At 37.8% G+C, this 11,759-nt stretch overlaps 2 protein-coding genes across 2 annotated transcripts; one reads left to right on the top strand and one right to left on the bottom strand.

Annotated features, from left to right (window-relative positions):
• The first annotated feature begins 1,824 nt into the window (after window positions 1-1,824).
• On the top strand, window positions 1,825-2,415 carry LOC131298715 (uncharacterized). Its single transcript, XM_058324192.1, has 2 exons — window positions 1,825-1,975; window positions 2,018-2,415. Exons 1-2 carry the CDS (start codon window positions 1,825-1,827, stop codon window positions 2,413-2,415), a joined length of 549 nt encoding a protein of 182 aa, XP_058180175.1.
• Window positions 2,416-3,368: 953 nt separating this feature from the next.
• LOC131298120 (benzaldehyde dehydrogenase, mitochondrial-like) lies at window positions 3,369-10,547 on the bottom strand. Its single transcript, XM_058323428.1, has 11 exons — window positions 10,047-10,547; window positions 8,608-8,745; window positions 8,321-8,463; window positions 8,050-8,203; window positions 7,596-7,825; window positions 6,580-6,669; window positions 5,336-5,509; window positions 5,124-5,261; window positions 4,807-4,944; window positions 4,626-4,687; window positions 3,369-3,833 (listed from the first exon to the last, which is right to left on the bottom strand). Exons 1-11 carry the CDS (start codon window positions 10,129-10,131, stop codon window positions 3,560-3,562), a joined length of 1,626 nt encoding a protein of 541 aa, XP_058179411.1. The 5' UTR covers window positions 10,132-10,547; the 3' UTR covers window positions 3,369-3,559.
• Between the last annotated feature and the right edge of the window lie 1,212 nt (window positions 10,548-11,759).

Raw genomic sequence — 11,759 nt, 5'->3', positions numbered from 1 at the left:
AACTTATGCATACTTAAGTACAGTCTTCAAATAGTTTAGAACGGGTTAACTTTGCAAGTTAAAATCTTAATAAAACCAACTTACCACTTAACTTAGACTCAGCTAATTTTGCAGTCCTAAATATCACACAAAATGGCTGAATGTTTTACCGTTTATGATATGTACTTGTTTCCTTCTCCAATCTATCAAGTGAGTATGAGCAATAGTGGCTATGATCGATAATGGGTTATTCGTTTTTAGCTCGCATTTGTGGACTATTCTCAACCTACAAATCCCCATATTATTTTCTTACAATGCCTATATACATTTTGCGTTCAATAATCAAGAAAATCAAATTTAAGCTAAGTAGAGACTTATGAATTCAAACACATTATCATACAGACACTGATTTCATCCAAAGTGATAATGGAGGAGTCGAAAGTCCATCAGGTACCATTCAAAGTCCACTAAAGGTTTTTCCTTAGTCTCAATAATTGGATTGGGTTTTGCCAAAAGTTTTGTATAATTGCCATGCTCATTATCATTAGCCATGACCTAGGTCTTGGTGGGACTCCCCCATTCCTGACCATATATCGCTCTACATTTCCGCTCTCAATTCTAGTTAGGGTTGCTAAACGAACCAAGCTACTCGAGTCTAAACTCGTGTTCATCTGTTGAAAGCTTGTTTAAAGAGTGGTTTGTTAATGAGCTTGAACATTTTTTGAAGCTCGTCAAGATTTCAAGCCAAACTTGAACAAACTACTACTCATCTTATTATGTATAAAAAAATTCACGTTACTTGAGATCGGCTCCTGTTTGGCCTGATTAAAGCTCGTTTGAGATCGGCTCATCTCATAAACAAGCTAAGCTCAAACATAATTTTGAAACTCGTTAAATTTTCAAACCAAACTTGATCAACCTGCTCAACTCGTTTTGGCTCGTTTATCACCCCTAATCTTAGCTCTTAGAAATTTTAGTAGTTTGAAATGTTTTCAAAAAGTGCTTTCATGCTCTTGCTCCCACTTTCACTCACTCTAGGCTCAGCCTGGCTGGCCCACGAGGCCATTGTCTAGGGTCCCCCAAAAACGGGCTCACTATTATATTTAGTGTTTTGGGGTCTTGCTAATCTCCGTCTAGTAGGCATAATATAATATGCAGATAATGCTAAATAAGTTCGGATATTAATACATATCTTGTAGATTTTAATACATTTTCACAAATATTTATATATTTTTCTCGAATATTGATGCACCTTTTACATATTATTTTCCGTCCGTAGAGCTGAGGTTATCATTGTCGTTAGTGTTATGCTGGGTTGGGGTTTTTAAAAGCCCAAATAGACTGGTCCAATTCCTAGTAAGGCTCTTAAATCCAATTTTCATTACTATCGGAGAAAGTTGCGGGAGGTGTTTCGCAAGTATGGATTCCACAAGAATACTCTTACCGGTAGGACTATGCTATAATGTGAGAAAAAAATGTAGACTGTACGGACAGTAACTGGAGAGGATATCATCCCATATGTGCTTGTGTGGGTATTGAATATTATTTGCATATATTAAACTAATCGTGTATTGATATTGATGGATTATTTAGTATAAGCTTTAACTTTTGTGGTGTTATAGTATTATAGTCAATTATTTGGGAAGTATGCAGATACATTACTTAAGTTATAATGCCTCTTTTCCTTTTCAATTAGGTGCATCATGCCTCCTAGAAAGTACCCATCGCATTAATTAAGTCTCAAAATGGAGATATGGATAAGTTCTTTTCAAGTAACAAAAAAAATAGCAAGCTCGGTTGAAGAGCATGAAAATTTGGTGAAAGGTGTTACTGAAAACTTGGTGAATGAAGAAGAAGAATGTGGAGATTTGGGGAGGGGTGAGGGGTGAGGAAGCCTATCAATGTATGAATGAGAGCAGTAATGGAAATTTGAGTGGGGTAAATCAAAACGAAGACTTGAATGTAGAATGTGCACCTTCAGACATTGATGATCCAAGTAATTGAGATAAGATTGATCAGAAATTAAGGGACTTATTAGTGGAAAGAGGTCCCGTAAGAAGAGATGGCGATGCTAACTTTCCTAAGGATGGCGACGAGAAGAGTAGACATTTCTCTTCTGTGCACTACATTTGCCATTTACCTAATGGAGAGAAACACGATAGAAAATGGCTAGTATACTCAGAGGCTCTGAATAGAGTGTTTTGCTTTTGTTGCAAATTGTTCAAGCAAGAAGGAAACAAGACTCAGTTGGCCAATGAAGGATTTAAAGACTGGAAAAATATTGGTGTTAGGCTTAAAGGTCATGAAAATAATTGTGAGCACCTTACTTGCATGAGCAAATGGATTGAATTGGAGAGAAGATTGAAGAAGAATCAAACAATTGACAAAAGTCTTGAAAGAAGAAACATTGCCAAGAGAAGTGAAGAAACCAATTGAGGTGCTCAATCATTTGAACTAAATGGAGAGTTCTTTCCCAAATTTGTGCAATGCTAATAGAGTTCTTTTGACTATACCAGTTACCGTTGCCTCGGAGAAAGAAGCTTTTCGAAGCTGAAAATGATCAAATCTCATATTCGATCAACAATGTGAGATTAATTGGTTATCCATGTTATCGATTTAAAATGACTTGGTGGAAGAGGAGTCTAACCGATACTTTTGCTTCTAAAAACACAACAAGAGTAATATTGTAATGATACTCATGCGTTCTTGTGATGATAAGTTTTTTTGAGACTTCGTATTTTGTGTTCTTATATAATGATAAGTACTTTATATAATTTTGCCTTTTAAATATTGTGATCGTTTGTCTCTTCTTCTTCTTTTTTTTGGGTTAAAATTGTATTGTATATCTTGATACTGAGAACGGCCTCATTTTTAGAATTTGGCTAGGGCCCCAAAAAATTGGGATCAGACCTAGCTCACGCACACACATCATGTGACATTTAGTAATGACTCCTAACCAAGTGCATCTGCGCATTTCAACTTCTTGGAATTTACTTCCAAAAACATTGAGTAGAGTACAAAGCAAAACTTCATCATCTGCATTTTTCTTGTCATGCCACAGAAATGCACAAGCCGGATCACATTCGAGGTGAGAAACTGACTCCATCCTTCAAAATTCCTTCAGATACATCACAGAATTATGATACTCCCTCCATCCCAAATTATTTGTCTAGTCCGCAAAACGGAGACTAAAAAATAATGCATTTCTCTCAAGAAAAAATTCAAATTTTGAATTTTTTTCATAAATTAAAAGAACTCATCGATATCTAGTAAATTGTTAAAAAAAACTTTTAATTTTTTTTGCAAAAATTGTATTATTTTTACGTTCTTGTTTTGCGGACCAGACAAATATTATGGGATGGAGGGAGTATCTAGTATTGATAAGCTTATTTACCAAAAAGAAAATATTGGGATATCAATCCATACATAACATTTGAATCAGTCAAGCAAAAACAAGTAGCATGTCCTCATTTGGATATCAATACTTACCCTTTTAAAGCGTAGACCAACGTGTAGATGTAACCCAAACTTATTCACAAACAAGCATGTTCAAGACCAGAACAAGGTAGCACAAAGAGATTTACAACCATGCCGGATTCTTCAGAGGAGTAACGACAGCCTTAACCTGCAAGTAGTTGTGAAGGCTGTAGATACCCTTTTCCCTGCCAACCCCGCTCATCTTGTAGCCGCCAAAGGGAATTGCAGCATCGAAGACATCGAAGCAATTGACCCACACAGTCCCGGCCCTCAGTGCGCGAGACAAGGTGTTTGCAGTATCCACATTGTTAGTGAAAACTCCAGCAGCTAGCCCGTATCTTGTTGCATTTGCCCTCTTGATAACGTCACCGAGGTCACTGGAATTGAACAAAGCATGTGAGAGATGTTTCACTACAACAATAAACTAGAAGCTATTTCTTCCAAATGAGATCTGTATTCTGTAATAAGTTTCACAGCTTGGGCACTTTCTTTTAATTCAGTTTTGTGCGTGCTTAGCTTCGCTGGTGGACGCAGGAATCATGCTGCTGCTTTTTTTGAAAGGTTAAATGACCTAATAGCGAAAACAAGTAAAATTATAAATAACTTCCGAGCTTTGGGATTGCCATAGTCCCCAGCCAATATCCAGTGGCTGACCAAGAAATTTACATAGCGGGGGCACATATAGCTTAAGATAATCAATTCTTTCTCACCTATCACTTCAGGTGAACTTATCTAAAGTTCAATGGGCACGGCCCCTACTCTGCATCTGCCCCTGCCCTTGTCCGCCATTGATTACTAGTCGTATAATTTGGTCTGGTTATAGGATTTCTGCAAGTGAGCTCATCTTAGGCTATCAATTAAAAGATTCTCACTAGGGAAGAAATCTGATTTACTTCTTTGCACTTTTCCCCTTTGATTGGATCACACACACACACACACACACACCCCCCCCAACCCCCCCCCCCCCCCCCGAACTTAGTGATACAATTGCTGCAACTGATCATCTTAGTCTTTATGGCTTAATGAAGAAAGAGAGAACTTTGAAATCCAATAACTATTAACTAGAAATGCTAGAATGATCATCTTAGTCTTTATGGCTTAATGAAGAAAGAGAGAACTTTGAAATCCAATAACTATTAACTAGAAATGCTAGAAATTAAGCAACTCACTTGAATTTCAAGATCGACTGCACGGGACCAAAGATTTCATCTTGTGCTATCAACATGTCATCCTAATTGATAAAGAAGTCATAATGTATTTCAGCTGACAGTTAACAGAATCACCTCTAAGAACTGATACTTGAGTTCAGACCACTTATATGGAGGCATTCAAAAGCAGAATGGATAGTACCTGCACATTTGAGAAAACAGTGGGCTGGATGTAGTAGCCTTTGGAGCCTAGTCTTCCACCGCCACATTCAAGGGTAGCACTGCTTTCAACACCAGATCTTATGTACCTGAGAACCTTCTCAAATTGCTCCGAGTCGATCTGGGATTTAAGGTTCACAAAAAACATGACTTGACAGCCCCAAGGCCTTTCATACAACTTTTATTTTATGAGAATAAAACGAACAGGATTTAAATTTGGATCAACTATTTCAATTGACAAGGACAGGAGAAGACAGAAGTATACAATTTAGAAAAAAAGAGAGTCGGAAGGGCCAATACCTGAGGACCTTGCTCAACACCTGACTTGAAGGGATCACCAACAATACGCCTCATAGCACGTGCTTTTGATTTCTCCAGGAACTCATCGTATACGCGTTCATGCACAAATGTGCGAGAACCCGCACAGCAACATTGTCCCTGTGAAATTGCTAACCATTTCATGCCAATTCTTCCTTCACATCCAACTGTTGAGGTGAAGTTAATGATCAAACCTGATTAAAGAACAAAGCAAAGTGGGCAAGCTCCACTGCCTTATCGACGTCAGCATCCTCACATACAATGAACGGAGATTTCCCTCCAAGCTCTAATGTCACTGGTTTAAGATTGCTTTTTGCAGCCAATTCAAGAACAATCTGGCCTGTTTCAGTTGATCCTGTGAAAGCAATCTGCAAAGAGCACGACAAAAGCTTTAGCAGTTGAATGCAGTAAACATCAAGAGCGGCATTAATCGGAAATGTTATTGGAATAGCAAATGCATTTTAACTCAAGTATGCTCAGGCATATGTTGTCAACAGGAAAATGTTTCGGCCTAGCTGCTTAAGGTACTTATGCTTACAATATGATCAAAATCTTCTCATACTGGCTTTCAACTCTTTTTGTTAGTAGACCAACTCACCAAAAAAACTTATGCCGTTATGCGTATGGACCACTGTTGGGATTTTTAGTCCCACTAAAAACAAAAGCAACCCCAAAAGTATAAGGCCCACACAAACAAAACGGGAAGATAAAGATATTTATGTGGTTCAGCACCCAATTGCCTAGGTCCACGCCTCCGAGACCAAATGAGAGTTCAGGATATATATTGAAGAATTACAATGTGGGGGAAAAAGGAACGAATCCCGAGCCCTTGCTCATATGTATTTGTCTCTCTCTCTCTCTCTCTCTCTCTCTCTCTCTCTCTCAATATGCCTCCCTTCTAAAATCTCTTCATCCTAAATCACAGACAGCTTATAGTTACAAAGCATGCACCACCTCGGTCATCGGTGCATGCTTGAATAAACCTGCCAAAGTTGTCCGCTGTCAACCCTTGGCAGATTGAAGAGACATGCTGCCCCTTTTTCTCTCTTACTTGGTGAGAAATATAATCCATTGTTTATTTGCAATATTCCAAGAGCCAAAATTGCAGAATACCTAGGGCCATCCTTTTGGACTTTGATGCACCTTACATTGCTGGCTTTTCATGCCAACAGGAGCCGGTCAATCCACGTGGTGGAACCAAGGCAATTTTTTCCAACACCAGCATGACTTACTGAAAGAGACGTGACATTGGATTCCCATTTGTGTTCTGTAATAGTATTTTGATGGCATTCAGTAAAGTCAATAAAAGGTACTTACATATTTCAGGTTAATCTACATGCATCTCTGTATAGGCACATGCATTATCATACCTACATCCAACACCAAATAGAGGAAAACCATAGCCGATAACAAAAGTTAAAATCACCATCATAAATACCTTGTCCACATCCATGTGACTAGCAAGAGCTGCTCCAGCAGTTGGACCAAAGCCAGAAACTATGTTTAGAACGCCTGGAGGAAGGCCAGCCTGCCACAAACACTGTACGTTACATCGCAAGATCATAGCTCCGGGAGAGCGCAGCAGAAATGGAATGTCTGAGCATTTCTCACCAACCAAAATCACAACACCGAAAGTACACACACGAAACAACCGAAAACGTTTTGGGTTACTCAGAGATCATCTTGCCACATGCTGGGAATAATATATGAAAGGACTTGCATGTTAATCTTCCCCCAAGTTAACCACTTAAAATCCATTCGGATAAAAAATTTCGTCAAAGTACACGCCATTAGTAGTCTCGCTCGACGCTCGCTGATGTCTGTTACATTGATTGTCCAACGCCATCATACGTGTAGTTATATTTTAGTATTAAAGTGACCCTGGATATTTCTCTTTCGAAAGTGACCCGTTGTTACTCATAATGTTGTATGAAAATTCAGCCAAATGCACTAGATTATCATTGTACAAGTGCATCTGACTTTAGCAGGGATATGACTTCCAACTTCTATCAAGTTTCTCTGTTTGCTGAAGTTTTGTGATCTCACTTTGATGCAAAAGAATACAAACTTAGGATCAAAATCTCAGTTTAAATACCAATTTTGAAAAGCTGCCTCCGATATCTTACAGTATGCCAATTACAGAACCAGTGACCACCTCACCACGAAACATCCCATATCAAAAACAAAACGCACAAGATAACGGGAGATGGTACAAAAAGGCCAGTGTACCACAGTTCATAAATCATGAAACATACAAATAGGATTAATTTCAATGTTCTGTTTATGATCTACCTTTTGATTTCTTGACAACGTACAAAGAAATACCACTGAGAAGAACTCAGAATGATGTTAAGGTCACACACAAAATGAACAGATAAGAAGATGGAAGACCACCAATGAAAAGCTCAATCGAAAAACTTATAAAGCATAATAGTCCCATCATGTATAACATACCTCATGAAATAGCTTTGCCACATAAAGAGCAGTTAATGGGGTTTGCTCAGCAGTCTTGAGGACAATAGTGTTACCACAAGCAAGTGCAGGACCAACTTTCCAAGCAAACATGATAAGAGGAAAGTTCCACGGAATAATCTGTCCAGCAACTCCGATTGGTTCATGCAACGTCTGCACATGGTATGGCCCATCAGCTGGGACTGTGAGACCATGGATCTTATCTGCCCAACCTGCATTTGTTGAGGACCAAAACTTATAGCTAAACCTTGTGTCACAATCAATTAGGAATTAGGATTGGTTTGCCATTCTGCTTGCCGAGTGCTATACGGACACTTACATTCAAAACGGTGGGACCTTTTACGAAGTCCTTAAAAATACTAAAATGTATCTAGGCAGTGTATGAATACATAAATATAGGAGCACATGATGGCATCACTTCATTTTAGTTCTTTACCGGCATAATAGTGGAATAAACGGACGAACAATGGTAATTCGGCTTTGGCAGCCTGTTCGTATGGCTTCCCATTATCCCATGTCTCAAGAGCTGCAAGCTCATCACTGTGTTTCTCAACTAAATCTGCAAAACGCAGCAGTATCCTTGACCTCTCCTGAAACCCAAGTGAGAAAAGCATAAGAAACAATAACTAGAAAATAGGTAACTAAGGTAAGTTCAAAACAAACACACAAGGAGCTAGGGGAAAATTCAAAATAGATATAGTACTAACATAAGCGCTCATTCTTGGCCATGGTCCCTCATCGAATGCCTTGCGAGCAGCAGATACGGCACGGTTGATATCTTCTGCATCACCTTCAGCGACATGAGCGATCACATCGCATGTCCGAGGGTCGAAGGTTGGAAATGTTTTTCCTAAAACATATACATGGTATTTCCAACATCAGCTAAGTTGTACTATTGGTTTGGTATATGATACATGCACTGAAAAAGATATGGTACAAGGTAAGAAAAAAAATCGAGATTTTGAGTTTAATATCGATCCTAGAAATCGATTACCGGATGCTGAATTCACGAATTGACCGTTGATTAGAAGCTGGGTGTAATTGATTTGAACAGGTGGGATGATCGGTTCCTCTGTTGCTGCAGCAGCAGTGCTGAACCCATGGGATCTCCTTTCCAAACTAGAATTTCTTCCTGAAGATCAAGAAACATAACATCAATTGTGATTAGTACAACAAACGTGCACTCAAGATGTTCAGTATCAATTGAGACCACCTCACTTATTGTCAATTGACTTTGAGATGGATATTAAGTTTTCACATGGTATCAAAGTGGGTCCATTCCATCCCAAATTTTATTACAAAAATTAAACTAAGCCCACAACCCGATGACAAATCCAAAAAAAGTAGAACTCAAAAAGTAGTCACACGTGACAAGACCTAAATGCGGCTCCCACATGGCTTGGGTATGGAATGATAGACCACTTAATAACATTTGGGACCCTCCACTTATTACCAATTGGTTTTGAGTTGAATATAAAGTTTTTACATGATATAAAAGCGGGCCCATTCTACCTCACATTTTAAAAAATTCACAATCCACACCCCGCGCTGACAAACGAGCGGAAAAGCTGCATGATGATAGATAAAAAAAAAAAAAAAGTTACACGTGACTGAACTCAAAAGCGGTCGCACGTGAGGGTGAAAGGGATACAAACTAGTACTCCAAAAACGGAAGAATTTCTATCAAGGCATGAGTGAATTTCTCATTCAATTACAGAAACAGAGCATACTACAGGACAGTTACAGTGTAATGTTCTTGAATCGAATCTGCAATTGCTAGATGCTTTTTCTATGTTCGATTTTCTTTTTAGAAATCGATCAAAATGTCTGTGACTTAATGTTAATTGGTCAACCATCAAGAAAATCATCCCTTCCATTCCATTCACACACAGAAAGATAGATAGACTACCAATAATTTCATCAGAATCTTACCTGTTAATATAATCATTAAAGTATAATTTCCTTTCGTTTCATAAATTATAAATATGATGATATATATAATGGAAGTAACTCAAAAACTGGTTGACGGGATCCCTCAAATAATTCGAGAAAAAAAATCCGAAAGTCAAACAAGAAATCTGCATAGTAACGAAATAAGATAAACAACTCAGACCACATAAATATATCGGACCCATTGAATGTCTCTGTGACTGTGTAGATATAATATACACTCCCGTGTGTGTATGTGTAGAGAGAGAGAGAGAGAGAGAGAGAGAGAGCAGAGGAAATACTAGGGGGAAAAAATACACATATATAAGGCCATCACTTCAGTTAATAAATGAAGAATATAGTAAAAGCTTCATAGATTCAAAGCTACAAGCGTATAATTTATTTCATAACTTGCATGTATATGTTCGAGTTAATTTAAGAAAATATATCAGATGGAGAATATGAGAGATGGGTGAGCAGTCAAGTCAAGTGAGAGTCACACACCTAGAGAGAGCAGGGAAGAAGCAGAAGCTGGGGGAAGAGAGAGAGGACGAGAGAGCAACGACGAGATTCTCCAAGCTGCTGCCATGGATTGAACACCCTTATCTCTACTCCACAAGTTTTTCTTCTCCCTCTAAGGGTATGGGATACCAATATGTGTGTGTGTGTGTGAGAGAGAGAGAGAGAGAGAGAGAGTTGGAAGCCAAAAGTCTTGGGTTGACGATACAGACAAGCCTCCCACTTTTGTCTCCCTGCTAGCACCACTACAAATGTCATCAGTGTAGAAACTTTTTAGACCAGGCTTTTCCCCTGTATTGGGATATAATATTGGGAGAGATACATTAAGAAATTTGGTTAGAAAAGTGTGAATAATAAATCGCCCAATAAGAAATCTCTCATACGCCAAAAAAAAAAAAGGGACTGAAATTTGATGCTCCCTCTTTATGACAAGAATAATTAGTAATTCTTGCTTTCAATAAAATCTGACCATTTAACTCTCAATAGAGAATACAAAAGAGTGGACAATAAAGCTTATATGAATGAGTTCATACAAGATGGATCACTGCAAGCAGGGGCCATAAACACGAGGCAAACGAGTTGAGCATGTGGTTGATTAACGAAGTTTGGTGTGAAAACTTAATTAATGAAGTTTAAAAATATGTTCGAGTTCCACTTGCTTATGAGACAAACCGGTCTCAAATGAGCTTTAATCAAATCAATCTCGAGTTGCTTTAATTTTTTTATACATAGTAAGCCGAACGAGCCAAATGGTAGCTTGTCGAACTTGGTTTGACAAACTTAACGAGTTTTCAAAAAATTGTTCTAACTTGGTTGATTTATGGGACAAACCAACCCTGAACAAACTGTTAACGGATGAACACAAACTTGACATTTAATAGCTTGGTCCTTTTAGCACCTCTAACTACAAGTCAAAATAAACTACATCTAGCTTTCAAACAAAACCTCTCCAAACTCGCAAGTTACCCATTTAATTGTTGCTTGCAATTAAAGGAAAAAGGATCACCAGAATGGTTGATCAATCCATTCCATGAGAAGTACACCCATGGAAAGAGTTAAGAAGAGGACATATCAGTCCATGTCATGAGTATGACATATTAATTGCAAAGTAGAAATTAAGCAGACAATTTTAAAGGAGAGCAGCAGTTATAATTGAGAGGAGGACCTGAAAATGGGAGTACTAGCGACTGGGGTGTGGTTAACCTCAAAGGGTTGGCCTATTTTTGCAAAATAAGTCAATTTTTTTTAAATTTATTTTTAAAAAATTGCATTTGTTGGCTTTCCGTCAATTTTTTTTTTAATTTTTTGATTTGTCTCAACGAGAGAAACTAAAAAAGTAAAAAATTATAATTGAAACTTATAATTTTATAATTTAAGACGAAAACAAGCCAAAAGTGTGAGAAAAAAATTTGAAATTTTTTGCTTATTTTCGTCTTTATTCAAAACATTATGAGTTTGAATAATAATTTTTTACTTTTTCGGTTCTTCTCGTCGAGACAAATCAATTATCCACAAAAACTTGATGCACAACTAAGAAATGCGATTTTTTTTAATAAAAACAAAAAAATAAGCCATTGTGACTTATTTTGCCAAAATACAGCCTTAGTTCAGTTAGTTGATGTATTTGCTCCTCACACAATTGAACACGGTTTGATTCTTGGGGTCAGGCTATAAGGAAGTTAATGGCCCCCATTTTTT

This window comes from Rhododendron vialii, chromosome 8a, assembly GCF_030253575.1.
Source record: "Rhododendron vialii isolate Sample 1 chromosome 8a, ASM3025357v1".
Taxonomy (NCBI): domain Eukaryota; kingdom Viridiplantae; phylum Streptophyta; class Magnoliopsida; order Ericales; family Ericaceae; genus Rhododendron; species Rhododendron vialii.
The sequence above is the reverse complement of the archived record's forward strand: the minus strand, read 5'-3'. Positions and strand labels throughout refer to the sequence as shown.

What these genes read in the sequence shown, in the direction of transcription:
- LOC131298715 (XM_058324192.1), top strand. Translation starts at nt 1,825, where the DNA reads ATGAAGAAGAAGAATGTGGAGATTTGGGGAGGGGTGAGGGGTGAGGAA. An exon ending in TTCAGACATTGATGATCCAA is followed by an intron (nt 1,976 to 2,017) that starts GTAATTGAGATA and finishes GGGACTTATTAG; the next exon opens with TGGAAAGAGGTCCCGTAAGA.
- LOC131298120 (XM_058323428.1), bottom strand. Translation starts at nt 10,131, where the DNA reads ATGGCAGCAGCTTGGAGAATCTCGTCGTTGCTCTCTCGTCCTCTCTCT. An exon ending in ATTCGTGAATTCAGCATCCG is followed by an intron (nt 8,464 to 8,607) that starts GTAATCGATTTC and finishes TATATGTTTTAG; the next exon opens with GAAAAACATTTCCAACCTTC. An exon ending in TGGCAAAGCTATTTCATGAG is followed by an intron (nt 6,670 to 7,595) that starts GTATGTTATACA and finishes TGTTTGTGGCAG; the next exon opens with GCTGGCCTTCCTCCAGGCGT.